Source organism: Tenrec ecaudatus, chromosome 1 (assembly GCF_050624435.1).
Source record: "Tenrec ecaudatus isolate mTenEca1 chromosome 1, mTenEca1.hap1, whole genome shotgun sequence".
NCBI lineage: Eukaryota > Metazoa > Chordata > Mammalia > Afrosoricida > Tenrecidae > Tenrec > Tenrec ecaudatus.
In genome coordinates this window covers 235,878,677-235,895,953 of record NC_134530.1, presented here as the reverse complement: position 1 = coordinate 235,895,953, position 17,277 = coordinate 235,878,677, and the positions used below count along the sequence as shown (strand labels likewise).

The 17,277-nt window shown below is 41.2% G+C and overlaps 1 protein-coding gene across 2 annotated transcripts in view; it reads right to left on the bottom strand.

Moving 5' to 3' along the window:
* The window catches only part of KCTD3 (potassium channel tetramerization domain containing 3), a 52,011-nt gene that overhangs the window by 26,303 nt on the left and 8,431 nt on the right, over window positions 1-17,277 (bottom strand). For both annotated transcript variants that reach the window (XM_075530364.1, XM_075530355.1), the window contains exons 5-9: window positions 9,029-9,087; window positions 8,677-8,757; window positions 6,643-6,783; window positions 6,114-6,204; window positions 894-1,084 (exon numbers count right to left, since the gene is read on the bottom strand). In XM_075530364.1, coding sequence (XP_075386479.1) covers window positions 894-1,084; window positions 6,114-6,204; window positions 6,643-6,783; window positions 8,677-8,757; window positions 9,029-9,087 — 563 coding nt within the window. The remainder of the gene's footprint in view (window positions 1-893; window positions 1,085-6,113; window positions 6,205-6,642; window positions 6,784-8,676; window positions 8,758-9,028; window positions 9,088-17,277) is intronic.

Here is a 17,277-nt window from a genome sequence, read left to right as displayed (position 1 = left end):
ATGACTGTATGACCTTAGGAAAAGTCTCTTCAGATTTCCCGAGTTTTTAAGGAGAATGGAAGAGAAGGCAATAGAAATTTAAGCAGAAAAACGTAATTGCATGAAATAACATACAGCAGCAGGGATCTGGGACAGTCCCAGAGAACTGACGAGCATGCCACAGGTTGTCTAAGGGTCCACTTGGGAGTCACAGTCATGAACTGCTCCTAAACATTAGGGTGGGTGTGAGGATGTGTACACACAAGCACAGTGCTTTTTCCCAGCCACATCTACCATTCTCTTACTAGTCAGCTTTAGTTTTACCTGCTCAAAGCTTCGCAACACCACTGTTGTCCAATAAATTGAGATTCTGGAACAGCTACTTTCACCTTCATAAAAAGCAATACACACACACACAACTCTTCAGTGGGTTAATTTTTTACTAGATGGATTAGTAAATATATGCTTTATAAAAACTTCTATTTTAATTTCTAGTATAGTAAGTATCAAGATATGACCTAAACAAACAAAAGGGTTCTGTGGTCCTGTAGACTCTGTAAGGGTAGTTCAAGAGTTTTGAGAATGTCTGACCCAGAGGTAGCAGTGAAGAGGGAAAAGCGCTTTCAGGACAAGTGGCGGGGGAGAGAGCGAAGAGACCCGACACCGACTTGGATGCCGAGAACACTGGTGAAAAGACTGACACGACAGTCAATTATCCATTTTCCCTCTTAAACGTTACCATTCCCTTCACACCGAAGGGCTTTGTCTGTATGAGACTCCGGAAAAGAAGGCTTAGCAGCTATCGCACACTAACAAGGCAAGTTAGTTGTAATGCTTCGAGGCGATCCATTTTAAAGCTCACAATATTAGATATACCAACCAGCCAAATGCAGCAGAAACACCACTTCCCTTACCTATTTCAGTTCCACTTCCTCCATCCTGAACGCTCCACAGGATAATGCTACTCTCTGAGGCAACAGCAACCATCTTATCCTTGTCTCCATGAGGACCTCCAACCACCTTAGCATTTAAAGCCACTCGCTCAATCGTCCAATCCAAATAGGGGCTTGTAAACACTTGTTGCCATCCTGAAGATTCTTTGATTCTGTTGAGAAAACACAGACATATAAACAAGAATACAGAGGAAAATGTAACCACAGTAGGTATCAGAGAACCCATTCAGAATCATAGCGACCTAATTCCTGCACCAGCTTCACAGTCACGGCTATGGTTCTTCCAAGACAGATGCGCACATTCCTCTAGACTCTACAGTCCATACTCTAGTTCAGTACTCTCTGCCAACATCACCATTAACATATATCCTCCATTCTTTCCCTGTCTGCTTTACCCACTGTCCAGCTTTCACATGCAAATGAGGTGACATGGGTCAAACAAAACCAAACCCTCTGCCATGGAGCAGATTTGCTCTCATGGGGACCCTGTGGGACAGGGTGGGAGCGCTTCTGTGCATTTCTGAGACTGGTAACGCTTAATGCCAATAAAAAGCCTCATTTTTCCCAAAGAGCAGCTGGTGGTCTTGAACTGCTGACTTTACTGTTAGCAGTCTACAACATAACACACGACACGACCGGGCACACCGTGATCCTCCAAATGATATGTATGCTTTATTAACATGTTAAAGAGCCCTCTGGCAGATGTGCCCACGCAACATGCCACTTGATTGACTGTCTGGGGCGTCTACGGGTACTGAGTGCAAATCCAAGTAAAATGAAACCTTTGACAGCTCCAGTATTTTCTCCCTCGTTTATGTTGTTGGCACTGGTCTCTCTATGACGGTTTTTGCTGTCTTTGTGAATTAAGGTAAAATTCACACTAAAGGATGTAGTCTCTGGTTTGAATCAGAAAGGGTGTCGAGCAAAATTGAGTCACCTGCTTATGCCGGTTGTGAACGATCCCTCTTCATGCGAGGCTTCCTCTGCTAGCCCAGCTTCTCTAGTGATGTGCTCAGAATCTAACTTGAAGAAATGTGGTACAGAGCTACAACCCGACACCCATCGTTCCTGATTTTAAACAACACAGAACCCCTCTTGTTCGCTTCGAACATCTGCCTCGTGGTGTTTGAGCATGTTCTGCATGAGCATAATTAAGTGTTGTGGAATTCCATTCTTCTCAGTGTTATCCATAATTTGCTGTGATCCAGCACTGAATGCCTTGGTGTTATGAATAAAACACAAACATCTTTCTGGATGTTTCTTTCATCCAGGATCCATTGAGAACAGTAATTATATTCCTTGCTCCACATCCTCTTTTCAACCTGGGTTAAATGTATGACAGCTCTTTGATGTTCCGGCCACTGCAGCCATTTTTACGAAACCTTCAGTGGATCGTCACTTGCATAGGATATTAATGATAATGCTCAAGAATTTTCACATTCTGTGGGTTCACCTTCCTTTTGAATGGCACAAAGAGGAATTTCTTCCAGCAGGCTGGCCAGGGAAGCTGTCTTCCAAATTCCTTAGCAAACACAAGTAATCACTTCCAGGATTGGATCCATTTGCTAAAACATCTCAATAGTTAGTCTGTAAAATATTGGAGACATTTTCCACCAGTGCCTTCGTGGTTTGAACTTCTTCTACCCACACCCTTGGTTCTTACGTGTGGTACCCCCTAAAATGGTTGACCATGGACTAGGTGTTCCGGCAGTAACTCTGCGCTCCTCACGTCTCTCCTCGAGGCTTCCTGGCTCATTCCACTTGTCTGCCCCTATCATGTCAGGATGGCACCTCGAGGGGCTTTCCACTCAGCTTTATCAACTTGAGAAACACAGGGCATGATAATACTGCCTTTCAATCTCCTTTTCAGTTCTCTTCATAATTTCCTCCTCTATTCGCTTCTTAAACTTTTCTACCTTGAGAACAGGTTTTAGAGTCTCTTCTGATATGTTTTGGTCTTTTCTTGTTTTTTAATAACCTTTTGCTTTCTTCGTGTGTGATGTCTTTGGTGTCATCTCAAAACTCGCCTACTCTTTGATCATTAGCATTCAATGTATTAACTCTATCCTTAAGATGATCTCTAAATGTAGGAGGGATGTGGTCAAGTTCATATTTTGGCTCCCGAACACTTGTTTTCATTTCTTCAGTTTCAATTTGAACTTGCTTAAGAGTAATTGATGGTCTTTTCTACAGTTGGCCCCTGGCCTTATCCTGACTTATACTGCGCTTCTACATCAGTCATCTCTTTCCACAGACACATAGCTTATTTGATTCCTGTACATTTCACCTAATGAGGTGGGTTCTACTGTCAAGGCTGTATTTTCTAACTATTCATCTTGTTTCCAACGTTGACATTCCAATCACCAGTAAGTATCAATGCATCTTGACTGCATATTAGATTAATTTCAAACAGAAGCTGGTAAAAATCTTAAGTTTCTTATCTTGGGCAATAGAGGTTGATGTATACATTTGAATAATAGTCACATTCACTAAGCCTCCTTATAGGTGGTATCACTTCAGCTTCATGTTAGCTGGAATATGTATGCTGAAGAATTACAAGGAGCCCTGGTGGTACAGTGGTTACACATTGGGCTGTGATCCACCTGGTTGAAAGTTCAAAACCAACAACAGCAGCTCCACTGAATAAAAGACTGGGCTTTCTACTCCCATGAACAGTTAACTCTTAGAAACTCACAAGGGATCACTATGAGTCACCCATCACTCAATGACAGCATTGGTTCTGGTTTTAACGTAAAATAACTCTAATTTAAAAAAATTCACAACTGAGTCTTCACATTAATTTGAAGACCTAACAATTTGTCTGCTTAAACTTTAAGGCAATACAGAGAAAACTCTATCGGTGTTTCTAAGGCACGATAGGGTTTGTAATTACCCTTCTCAGCCACCAGATGGAATACATGTGTTAAGATAATCAAATAGAGATAATTTTTTTCAATTTTTGTTTTATTTTATTTTTCAAATTTAAAAAAAATCTTTTTATTGGGGCTCTTATAACTCTTATCACAATCCATACATCAATTGAATGGGGCAAGTTTATACATATGCTGCCTTCATTCTTTTCCAGATATTTACTTTTTTAAATTCTTTTATTAGGGGCTCACACAACTCTTATCACAATCTATACATACATCAATTGTGTAAAGCACATTTGTATGTTCATTGCCCTCATCATTCTCAAAACATTTGCTCTCCACTTAAACCCCTGGCATCAGGTCCTCATTTTTTGCCCTCCCTCCCCACTCCCCCACTCCCTCATGAACCCTTGATAATTTTTTAATTATTAATTTGTCATATCTTGCCCTGCCCGACGTCTCCCTTCACCCACTTTTCTGTTGTCCTTCCCCCAGGGAGGAGATCGCATGTAGTTCCTTGTAATCGGGTCCCATTTTCCAACCAACCCACCTTCCACCCTCCCAGTATCGCCACTCACACCACTGGTCCTGTAGGGATTCATCCGCCCTGGATTCCCTGTGTTTAGGGTTTCTATCGTCTGATCTAGCCAGACTGGCAAGGTAGAATTGGGATCATGATAGTGGGGGGCGGGGAGGAGGGAGCATTGAAGAACTAGAGGAAAGTTGTATTTTTAATTGTTGCTACATCGCACCCTGTCTGGCTCATTTCCTCCTCAAGACCACTCAAAAAGGGGATCTCCAGTGGCCTACAAATGGGTTTTGGGTCTCCACTCCGCACTCCACCCCTCATTCACTATATGATTTTTTGTTCTGATGATGCCTGTTACCTGATCCCTTCAACACCTTGTGATCGCACAGGCTGGTGTGCTTTTTCCATGTGGGCTTTGTTACTTCTGAGCTAGATGGTCTCTTGTTTACCTTCAAGCCTTTAAGACCCCAGATGCTATATCTTTTGATAGGTGAGCACCATCAGCTTTCTTCACCACATTTGCTTATTCACCCTCTTTGTCTTCAGAAGTTGTGTCTGAAGGGTGAGCATCATAGAATGTCAATTTAATAGAAGAAAGTATTCTTGAATTGAGGGAGTACTTGAGTGGAGGCCCAATGTCTTTCTGCTACCTTAATACTAAACCTATAAATATAGGTACACAGATCTATTTTCCCATTCTCATACCTAAATATATTTGCAAACATACATGTCTTTGTCTAGACCTCTACAAATACCCTTTGCCTCCCCACTCTTTCCTCTATTTCCCTTGACTTTCCTCCTGTCCCACTATCATGCTCAGTCCCCACCAGGGTTTCAGCAATTCCTCTTGGTTACATTACCCTTGATCTTGCCCTACCAGGGCTCCCACACCCTGCTCACCAACAATTGGATCACTTGTCCCCTTGTCCCTGGGTTTGAGAAACAGCATACAACTGATTTTCTAGTGACTGTCACACTGATACTGTCAGTACTTTGGGAAGAGTGCCGACATGTGGCACTATTTGCGTGCATGCACATACATATACTAATGCCACAGAGAGCTGAGGAATGGATTGAAAGAGGTGAATGATGTAATTTGGTGATCATTTATTGAGGGACATAAATAATATGATGTGATCTAATATGCTGCAGAGAATGTGCATCTAAGTTATTTTTCCTTTTATCAATTATTATATTATAAAGAACTGCCAAAAAGGTTAAAAGACTGAGAGCAGCATTATTTATAAGTGATATTATCACAGAAAATAATTATAATCACTGAAGCAAGATGTGTGACCAATGTAGAGTCATATTCTGCTAGGCTCAAGAGCCCAAATCTGGTATTTATATATAAAAAATGATAGGACTCACCATCAATAACCCTGTCTTCAATAACTTAATATAATAACTCATTGATTTAGAAGCTAAAGAAAAATAAATAAGGAGTAACATCAAGACTTCTCAATTGAAAGTCAATTACATATTTAAGACATATAAGGTTATCAGTAATATTTACCTAATTAGCTGTGAAAATAAAGACAAACTAAATCTAATTAGTAGACACAAATGTAGATGAAGTTAACGGGAAAAGAAATTTGATGATTAAGAGAAACAGCTCTAAAAATATAATATCAGAATATTTAAAAGACTATTTTGTTTACTAAATACAAATGAGTCCATTACAATTCATAGTAATCCCAAGGTATAAACAAAAATTGCTCAAAAACAAACTCCAGGAAAAATCCAAACCCAACTGGTATGTTATTAAGTACACAGTACCTGTAACACACAGCAAAATGAGCATATGCAGCTACAATCCAGTTATGATGGCCAGCTACTATTAGCACCTTTCGTGGATCCACAGGAAATCCTGTTTATTTTGGAAAAAGACATTTTACATTTTAAAATCAGGACTGGGAAACTGCAGCCTATAAACCCATTTTAATTTCCCATTTTAAATCAAGTCTAACTGGGCTACAGACACATTCCTTTGGTTTGTGGTAAATGACAGATTTGTCATGACAGACACTCTATGGCCCACAAAGTCTACAATGTTTACTATCTGGCTCTTTAAAGAAAAAGCTCTGCCAGTCCTAGTTTGTAAGGATGCAGAGCAAACAAAAGGAAGAGCCCATGCATTTTAAATAAAAATGATAGGTTAAATGGCACTTTTCAAGATACAAATGGTTAAATCTGGACTTACAAAAAAAAAGATAAGTCAAAGACCACTTCTGTAAACTTACCCATTATAACCTACAGTTAAAACCCTATGTGTGTTTCTTCACAGATTTAGGCCAGCAGTGCTTACCTAGTTTGACAGTCTCTTCTCCAGGGCCAGAGAGAACAGGCTGGGTACCATTCCCCCGGGCTTCCCCTTCTGCAGAATTTAGTCCATTTCTAGAATCAGCAGAGGCTCTAGCTGTGTTGTTTATTTTACGACTAGGAATACCTATAAAGGAAAAATAATACAAATTTATTTCCAAATTCAAACACACACAAAAAAATCAAATTTTAAGTATGGAATATAAAAACATGCACTGCATTATATCCAAATTATAGCATAATACTAGAAATAATTGCCATAAAAGCAAAATTAAGAGTTCAACAGATTTCTGATACTTACATTAACTATGATAGTGAATAAGATTACAATTGATCCTATTAAACCTCATTTTCACCTAGCTCTAACTCTCATTGAGATAAAATTCTGGGGAAAGGAGTTCCTGTGTGTCACCTTTCTCCGCGGTTGGTGGGAAACAGTTCAGCATAGTTCCCACTGAGCCTGAGGACTTAAAACGAAGCTACATCAGGGAAAGGAGGGTGGTGGCTTGAAGAGGTGAGCAAGGGGCCTCTCGGGTTTTCTGCCTCAGAAACTCTGCTACTTTTGCCCAAGGTGACTGGCATTTATTTGCTGGGTAAGTTGTGAACCTTTTATAACACTGTCAGTACTTGGTCTGCTCTGTAATTTGTTTATTTGCTATGCAAACAGTGGTGCATAAAACCCCCCAATAGAATTAAGTAAGTTGTGATCTACTGAAGGGATTGGCTGGGTGGTGGTTCTGTTTAAAGGGCCGTGCTTTGAAACGGACAGCAGTTTGCTTATATAAGCAGCTAACCCCAGAGGTGTTTAGAGGTAAGAGAGGCCAAAAAACAAAATTAGCAGAGAGAGAACCTCCTAAAAGCTGTATATGGGCTACAGGTTGTATCTCTGAGGATGGCAAGAAGCTTGGAAGGAGCCCAGTGGCAAAGATGACAGGAAGGGGCTCTCACCAAGAGCAGCAGGGCAAGCTGCTACAGTGGCCATGAGAGCTGGACCTGTTAGCAGCACGGCAGCCAATGCACAGAAGGCCGTACGACTGAGAAGGGCTTGTGTGTTACAAGGCCACGAGGAGGTGAGAGAGCCGTCCTGAGATGTGCTCTCTGCCTCAGGGAAGTCTTCCAACTGGCCTATATCGGCTTCCTGATCCTTCTAGGTTGATCCTGATCCTGAGTTGTTACCAGTCACTTCCCTAATAAAGCACACAACTGAGCATGGTCTCTGAGTTTTGCACAGTCACTACAACACGTTACCAAGCGTGGCAGGGCTGTAGAGAGCGCTGTCGCAAACAGCTTGTCTCAAACAGCGAAGAAGCGGAAAAGTGGAGTTGTCCGACCTGCACCCCAGAGGAACCAGCTTTGCTTTGTGCTTGATCCTGGTTCTTCTCCTGACTCGGGAATTTAGAAAAGTCACTGTGCTAGATTCCAAAACCACCCAGTCTGTCAGCTAGACTTTACACTTACGGGCCAGGTACTGCACGCCATGTACAAGGATAGTGCTTTAGAGGTGAACTCCTTGTACTTTCAAACATTTTATTTGGCAGAGTGGAATTTTTTCGAAATGAAATCTTCAGAAGTCCAATAAAGCACAGATTACGGCAGGATCTTCAAACACACAGAAAATGGCATGAGTCTTGCCCGCCCCCATCCCAGGTCTTGACAAATCTCTGCGGAACTCCTGCAGCTCTCCAGTGAGGCGTCTGAAAGCCAGTGTCTCATCTCAGGAGTCAGGAAACAATGTGTCACGGTAAGCCCAGTCCAATGGCTGATCTTGTAAATAAAGCCATATTGGCACAGCGATGCCCAGAGGTTGACACAAAGAACTGTAGCCTGAAAATATATCCGGCTCTCTACAGGAGAGGACTGCCAAACCCCTGTTCCAACATTGTAACTTAATTTCTTTGAACATTGAAGCTTGCATCATTGCTATTCAACAAGACAGCCAATGTTCTCGTGCACGTGTTTGTACTTTCTCAATGTTGGGAAGGACCTGTGAAAGAGAGGAAGGAAAACCAAGCAGCAATACCTGGCGGCGGCAAATAGCCGTGAAACAGGACACTGCCACAGGACGAGCGCTCCAGTTCCTCACACAAGAGAAGCCTTCTGACTGAAACAATTCAAGCAAACTTGTCAAGAGTGCATGCGCACAGCACCCCTTCCTATTGTCTCTAGTTAAACAGCATAAGGGACAAACGAGGAGGGATGTACATTAGCCCACAGTTGACACTATCTTGTTAATAAGAAAATCCGTACAGACTAAGCAATGAATTGTGCCATCAAAATGGAGGGCCTGTTAGCAAACACATTTCTTTTGGGCAAGCTTGGCTCATGAGAGGCACAGTCAAATCACACAGATAAAAGATTCAGAGAACACATACCTAATGGAGTAATTCCATAAAATTCTGCTTCGTGCCTGAGAACATTAATACTCACTCCCCTTCAAAGAAACAAACAAATGATTTAGATTCTCCAACACTGGCACCCTGGGTTATCATCTGAAGCAAAAGGAAAAGGTACTAAGTTCTTAAAGTGAACACTACCAGGCGTTGAAGCTTATTTTTCAGTTCATAATATCCTTTATTTATGATGCGCTTATTATTTGAAAAGTCTAAACGAAAACTGCATGAAAACAAAAATATTTTCTCAGGTACTTAAAAACCATTCATCTATAAAGGAACTGTCTAATCAAGCAAGAGATGAGGACTTCTAAAGTGTTAGTACAGGTAAAGTACCAGGAAGTATTCGATAAGGCAAGAGGACAAATTATTTTATAATAAGAATTGCTCTTAATATCTTATCATTATTTTTTACATCCTTTAACCTCTCTAATTATGGGTGAGCCATTTCTGATCTATTTCTGCATATGTGACACAGTGCCTTACACACATAGCAGTTATAAAATTAATATTCATTGGATGAGTAAATTCAGACACATTGCTCCCGTCTCATCAAAAACTAAAAATGAAAGTGGAATCTAAAGTGGGGGTGGGATGTGGTGGTGGGGGGGGCATCTTTAGGAAGGTTATGTTACCCAAATGAACATGATCCTCTACACAGCAGGACTGGTAAGTCATGTGAGAATGAAAAGTAACAAGAGTAGATGAATAAGAGCTTAAACTATCAATGACTCGTTTGAGGTTTCTGTACTTTGAAGATACTCCCTGGTTTTAACAGACACACCCAAGTGCAATGAAATTGCTTATATTTGTAGGATTGTGACGTGCTTGACTTAAGAATGGTTCGTGTTTTTTCTTTACTATTCAAAAGCATTTATAATAACAGCAGGAAGTACAGGCTAATTATACGGTGTCTCAGAACTCAAATAATAGTTGTTGAAGTCAGGTTTCCGGGGGAAGATAAGCATACAAGAATGGTAATTACAATAGTGTGTAATAAGGCCAATACAGTAGTTTTGTGCAAGGATCATAATTCAAATATATATATTTTTAAATTTTTTAAACATGGTTCCCCATCTTCTTTTGGAAGATAGCACATAGGATTTAAGTAATAATAATATCTCCTAAACTGTCAAGTAAAATATGGCATTTCATTAAAAAAAATTAAACCCGGATGTTTCAATGATTTGCATGTTATGGGTGACCTAGCTATAGAGTAAGCACAACCTTAGGTTTCTTTAATCATATGAAATCAGTAAAAATAAGTACCCAAAAGTAGTTAATAACACAGTTCCTACTGCTTCCTAAATCAGGCCAGAAATCAGAAAAAAGCGCATAAGCTCTTTTATTTATTCAATGATTGCAGTAACAATACTAAGGACCTACTACATGTACTATTAGTACTAGAACTGCCCAAAATTACACAGCCCCTGGGGGTTTCCAAGACCGTATCTCTTTATGGGAATAGAAAGTCCCATCTTTCTCACGTGGAGTGATGGTTTTGAACTGCTGACCCTGCAGTTATCAGCTGAACATATAATCAGTATTCCAACTTGGACTAGGAATACATCCTACTAGGACTACAGCAAGGAAGAAAGAGTTCAAGATAACTTTTGCCTTAGGAAATGAAAATTCATAAAAAGTTATGAAATGGTAATTTAAAATAATTATTATAATTCGGGCTAAAAAAATAAAAATACAACTTTAGTGAAGTTCATCAGGGGCATAAAAATTTAAAAGAATCATAAGGAATTTAATGAAAGCATCTACGTTGGAAGTGAGCAAATAAAAGAACTAGTTTAAATGACCAAGCACTTATTAAAAGAATGAAACAAAAGGAGCCCTGGACACCTATTCTGCATGGAGCCTAAGGAAAGAGCAAGAGGATACCAAGGAATCAGGAGGTACTCGTTTGGATCTTAAAGCCAACTGAGATTAAAACAAAATAAAAAACCTCCCACTGGGGGGCTGGCCCCAGTATAAAATACTAAGTGGATCCCTGCCCTCCCCCCCAGAAGAATTTATTTCAAAGGACAGGATTGAATCTGCAGTTCCTGGAGAAGGACATATCTGATCGGAACACACGAGCAGATGAAGGGGGAGTAGGAGAGAGTGGAGCACATCCTGGTCCACCAGGCTCTGAGGACGATGACCCCAATTAGAGCAGCCAGTCCACAGAGGACCACATGGCCAGCCCCACCATGAGACATGACGTCCCTCACTGACCCATGGCCCTGCGGGGGACAGCACCAGAGACACAGTGTGAGAATTGTGCCAGACCTGATCCCACCACACCAAAGCAAAGCACTGGGGGAGTGCAGCGGAACAGCAAGGGAATGGAGTGGCAAGGTCGCCAGGGAATGCTGAAGGTGGACTTTGTGGCCAGGGCGTGGGTGCCCCAACAGACTGGACTGGGAAACACTCTTAAAGGCCAACAAACGATCCTTGAACTAACTACAAGCTTTTCTTTCTTGTTGTGTTTTGTTTTTGTTTTGTTCTTTGTCAGTGGTTTGTTGTTGTTGTTTTGTTGTATATTGTTATTTGGTTTTGCTCTGTTTTGTTTTTGTGTATGTTATTATCTCCACAGGTCTGTCTAAATAAGGTAGGCTGGATGAACAAGCTGGAGGAAAAACAACAGGACTGACAGTTCGGGGGGAAAATGGGATAGGGGGAAGTGGGGGTAAGGAAGTGGTGTTAACAAACCCAGGGACAAGGGAACAACAAGTGACCCAAATTGGTGGTGAGGTGGGTGTGGCAAGCCTGGTAGGGCATGATCAAGGGTAATGTAATGAAGAGGTATTGCTAAAACACAGGTGGAGACAGAGCATGATAGTGGGACAGGAGGAAAGTCAAGGGAAGTAGAGGAAAGAGCTGGGAGGCAAAGGTTATTTATAGAGGTTTAGACAAAGACATGTACAATGCAAATATATATATATAAATATATGGATGGAGAAATAGATCTATGTGTATATATTTATAGGTTTAGTATTAAGGTGGCAGAAGGATATTGGGCCTCTACTCAAGTACTCCCTCAATTCAAGAATACTTTCTTCTATCAAATTGGCATTCTATGATGCTCACCCTTCAGACACAACTTCTGAAGACAAAGCGGGTGAATAAGCAAATGTGGTGAAGAAAGCTGATGGTGCCCGGCTACCAAAAGATATAACATCTGGGGTCTTAAAGGCTTCAAGATAAACAAGCCGCCATCTACTTCAGAAGCAACAAAGCCCACATGGGAGAACACACACATGGTTCCGAAGGGATCAGTTATCAGGCATCAAAGAACAAAAAAATCATATCACTGGGTGCACACCTCCATGATACGATCGCTGAGGACAAACGGGTGCATAAGCAAATGTGGCAAAGAAAGCTGATGGTGTCTGGCTATCAAAAGAGATAGCGTCTGGGGTCTTAAAGGCTTGAAGGTAAACAAGCAGCCATCTAGCTCAGAAGCAACAAAGCCCACATGGAAGAAGCACACCAGCCTGTGCGATCATAAGGCATCATCAGAACAAAAAATCTTACCATAGTGAATGAAGGGGAAGTACAGAGTCGAGACCCAAAGCCCATTTGTCAGCCACTGGAGATCCCCTTGCAGAGGGGTCTAGGGGAGGAGATGAGTCAGTCAGGGTGCGAATGCAGCACCAATGAAGAATACAACTTTCTTCTAGTTCCTAAATGCTTCCTCCCCTCCCACCCCCAACATGATCCAAATTCTACCTTGACAGTATGGATAGAGCAGAGGATGTACTCTGGTGCAGATAGGAGCTGGAGGCACAGGGAATCCAAGGTGGATAATACCTTCAGGACCAGGGGTGTGAGTGGCGATACTGGGAGGGTAGAGGGAGAGGGGCTTGGAAAGAGGGAACCGATTACAAGGATCTACATGTGACCTTCTCCCTGGGGGACGGACAACAGAAAAGGGGGAGAAGGGAGACATCGGACAGGGAAAGATATGACAAAATAATAATTTATAAATTATCAAGGGCTCATGAGGGAGGAGGAAGCAGCGAGGGAGGAGGGAAAAAGGAGGACCTGATGCAAAGGGCTTAAGTGGAGAGCAAATGCTTTGAAAATGATGAGGGCAATGAATGTACAGATGTGCTTTACACAATTGATGTATGTATGGATTGTGATAAGAGTTGTATGAGCCCCTAATAAAACGTTTTAAAAAACCTCCCACCAAACCTGTGCTATCAAGTCAATCATGGTCACCCTATAGGTCAGAGAATAACTGATAGTATTTCCAGGGCTAGTATTGGCTAAAAACTCAACTGCTAAACAGAAGGTCAGCCGTTAAAACATCCCGTAGCTCCACATGGAATGATGCTGGCAGTCTGCTTTCACAAAGATTAGTCTTGAGACACTAACGGGCAGCTCTGCTCCCCGCTATCAGGTCACGGCATCAAAATCAGCTCAACGGTATCATTGCAGGTGGTGTTTGCGTGTTTACAGAAGCAGGTCACCACGGCCTTCTCCTTCAAGAGGGCCAGGTAGGTTCGAACTGCCAAGCTTTCAGTTAGGAGTCAAGCACTGAACCATATTATCACCATGGGTCCTTGGTGAGAAGAAAACAACAAATGCTGCTGGGGGCCATCAGTCAATTTTCAACTCCTAGAGTCCCCATGAAACAAAGCAGAGCACCCCATAGACTTTCCTGGCTGGCTCTTTATGGAAACAGACTGATTCTTGTCTTTCTCTTGGGAAACCCCTGGGTACGCACTACTCTGGGTTGACAGTCTAATGCTTACCATTGCACTACCAGGGGCTAATATGAGTCACAGTGACTCAGTGGCAGAAAACAACAACAACAAAGAGAGTCCTGGGCAGATAGAATGTTGTGAAAGTGGCAGTACTGAACACGTTGAATAGTCGGTGAACAGAGAAGAGATCAGTGAGGAAATCAGGCTTAAACAGAGCCCCCAAAAGGTTACAGGCTAAAATTATAAAGTGTAAGAAAATAAGCCACGATCAAATTATAAAGTTTTAAGCAGTGAGATAAAGTCCAAAGTTCTATCAGTCCGTAGGATAAAATAGTTGTAAGTGAATGTGTATTTGCTGTACTGTGGTGGCTTGTGTTTTACTGTGAAGCTGGAAGCAATGTCACTGGTATTTCAACTACCAGCAGGGTCACCCAAAGGCAACCAATTTCAGCGGAGCTTTCAAACTAAGAACAGACTAGGAATAAGGACTAGCCTGTCCACTTGTAAGGAACTAGTCACTGAAAACTTCACGAAGAGCATGGAAGCACTGTTAGATACTAAGCACCTGAGGAATAGAAGCAGCTTCGTATCAGAGATGGGACCAGCAATGAGCCCCTCCGGAAAGAAGGCACTCAAATATGACTGTGGAAGAACTGTCTTCTCAAAGTATATTTGACCACAATGATGTGGACGGAGTAAATAAACCTACAGAATTAGACCATGACCTTCATTTGCTGATGGGACATTATGTAAAATTGGAAGAAACAGCTGCAATCATTTACTCTTAAGCGGTTCTTGGAAGGTATGAACTAGGAATCTATGAAAATTAGAAGTCATCCAAAACGGGATGGAACACACAAAGACCAATATTAGGCATTAGTTGAGCCGAAATGGACTGGTAGTCGCCATTTTGAATCTGAAAGGCATGTTTAAATCAAAGATTCACAAGGAACGGCAACGCATTCAATGTAAAATATGGGTATCTCAAGTCCCTCTACAAGGACATCTAGCCAACTCAACTAGGTTTCAAATGTATGCACCAACCACTAGAGCTCATGACGAAGAAACTGAAAATTTCAATATTATCTTCAGTCTAAATTGATCAAAAACACAATCAAGACGCACTGATAATTTCTGGCGATTGGAATGCAAAAGTCAGAAACAAAGAGGAAGGAACAATACACAAAAAATATCGGCTTGGTGTTAGCAATAAGGCTGGAGATCAAATAAAATTTTACAAGACCAACAGTTTCTTCATCAAAAATATCTTTCTTCAACAACACAAATGGTAACTAGATATGTGAACTTCTCCAGATGAAATTCACAGAAATCAAATTGACTACATCTGTGGGAAGAGACTTGGGAGCAGCTCGATCTCAGCCGCTAGACCAAGGCCAACTGTGGGACAGACCATCAGTTTCTCATAGGTAAGTTCAGTTTGGAGCTGAAGAAACTTAAAACATGCCCACAAGAGTAAAAATATTACCGTAAGTCTATAACCTGAATTTCAAGAACAGACTTTCGGCACTGAACACTAGTGACAGAAAACCTGATGAGCTGTGGGAGAAATCAAGAACATTAAATATGAAAAGAACAATAGGTCATTAAAGCCAGGAAAGAAAAAACCAAAGAGACTCTGAAACTTGCTGTTCATCATAGGTAGTTAAGGTAAATGGAAAAAATGAAGAAGTCCAACAGTGGACTGAAGCATAAGTCAAGAGCTGAAAAGAAAATTTCAAAGACAGAGCAAAACATTAAAATAAAATGTGCAAAAAAAGTAGAGTAAAAAAACCAAAAGGGAAGATGCTCATCATATCTTAAACTGAAAGAACTCAAGAAAAACTTCAAGCCTCAAGTTGTAATATTGAAAGGCTCTATGGGAAAAATATTGAATTATGCAGATATACAGTCACTATACCAAAAAGAACTAGTTAACATTCCACCACTTCAATAAGTAACATATAAACAAGAACTAATGGGACGAAAGGGAGAAGTCCAACTCAACATGAGAGCATTAGACAAAAACAAGGCCCCAGAATTGATGGAATACCATGTGAAAGGTTGCAGCAGGCTGATAAAGGGCTGGAAGCACTCACTCGTCTACGCCATGAAATCTGGAAGACAGCTACCTGGCCAACTGACTGGAAGAGATTCATATTTGTTCCTATTCCAAAGAAAGGTGACCTCAAAAAATGCTCAAATTACAGAACAATTCTACTGTCAGCACATGCAAGTAAAATGTTGCTGAAGATCAGCCAACAGCTCTTGCATCAGTACACTGACAAGGAGCTGCCAAAAAGTCACTGGCTTCAGAAGAGGTCATGGAACAAAGAATATCACTGCAGGTGAATCTGGGCTGAAAGCAGAGAAGACCAGAAAGATGTTTACTTGTGTTTTATTGACTATGTTGATGCATTCAACTGTGTGGACAACAAAATAAGGATAACCTTGAAAAGAGGAAATTCCAGAACACTTCAGTGTTCACTAAGAACTTGAACTTGGGTCAAGAGGCAGTTGTGCAAACTGAGTAAGGGAATACTTCATGGTTTCAAACCGGGAAAGGTGTGGGTCAGGGTTGTAACTTCTCAGCATACTAATTTAATTGTATGCTGCGCAAATAATCAGAGAATTTGGCATCAGCGTTGGGGGAAGGCTTATTCAAAAACGGTGATATGTAGATGACACAACCTCACTTGCTGAAAGTGAGGACTTGAAACACTTGCTAAAGAAGATCAAGGATTGAAGCCTTCAGTTTGAACACACATACACACACACACACACACACACACACACAACTTTCACAATTGGACCAATAAATAACATATTAAAAATGGAGAAAAGATTATTATTGTCAAAGATTTTCTCTTGCTTGCATCCAGAATCAATACTCATGGAAGCAGCAGTCAAAAGACCAAAGAATGGATTGCTTGGGCATATTTGCTACAAAAGACCTTCTTAAAGTGGTGCAGCAAAGAGGATACTTCGAAGAAGAGTGCATCTGACCCAAGTCATGCTGGAGTAGTAGGCTATGCATTGGGCTGCTAAATACAAAGTCAGCTGCTGTTCAAAACCACCAATGGTTCTGGTAGCAGAAATATGAGGCTTTCTACTCCTGTGAAGAATTACCATCTCAGAAACCCACAGGGGCAGTTCTACCTTATCTTATAGCATCACTAGGATTCAGAATCGACTTGATGACAATAAGTTTGGGTTTTGTTGTCATTTTATTTTCCTATGCATATGACAGTTGGGCACTGATAAGAAGACAGAAGAATTGGTGCATTTGAATTACAGTACTGGTAAAGAAAGTACAGTGACTGCCTTAAGAGCAAACAAATCTATCCTGGATAAAGTGCAGCCAGAATGATCCTAAGCAGCAAAGATGAGGAGACGTCATCTTGCTAATGCCTGGAGGACATTTGCTGGGTAAAGTAGTGCAGTAGCAATGAAAGACATCTGACAAGATGGATTGACACAGCGGCTCCAACAGTGGACTCAAACATAAAAACAATTGAGGATGGCAAC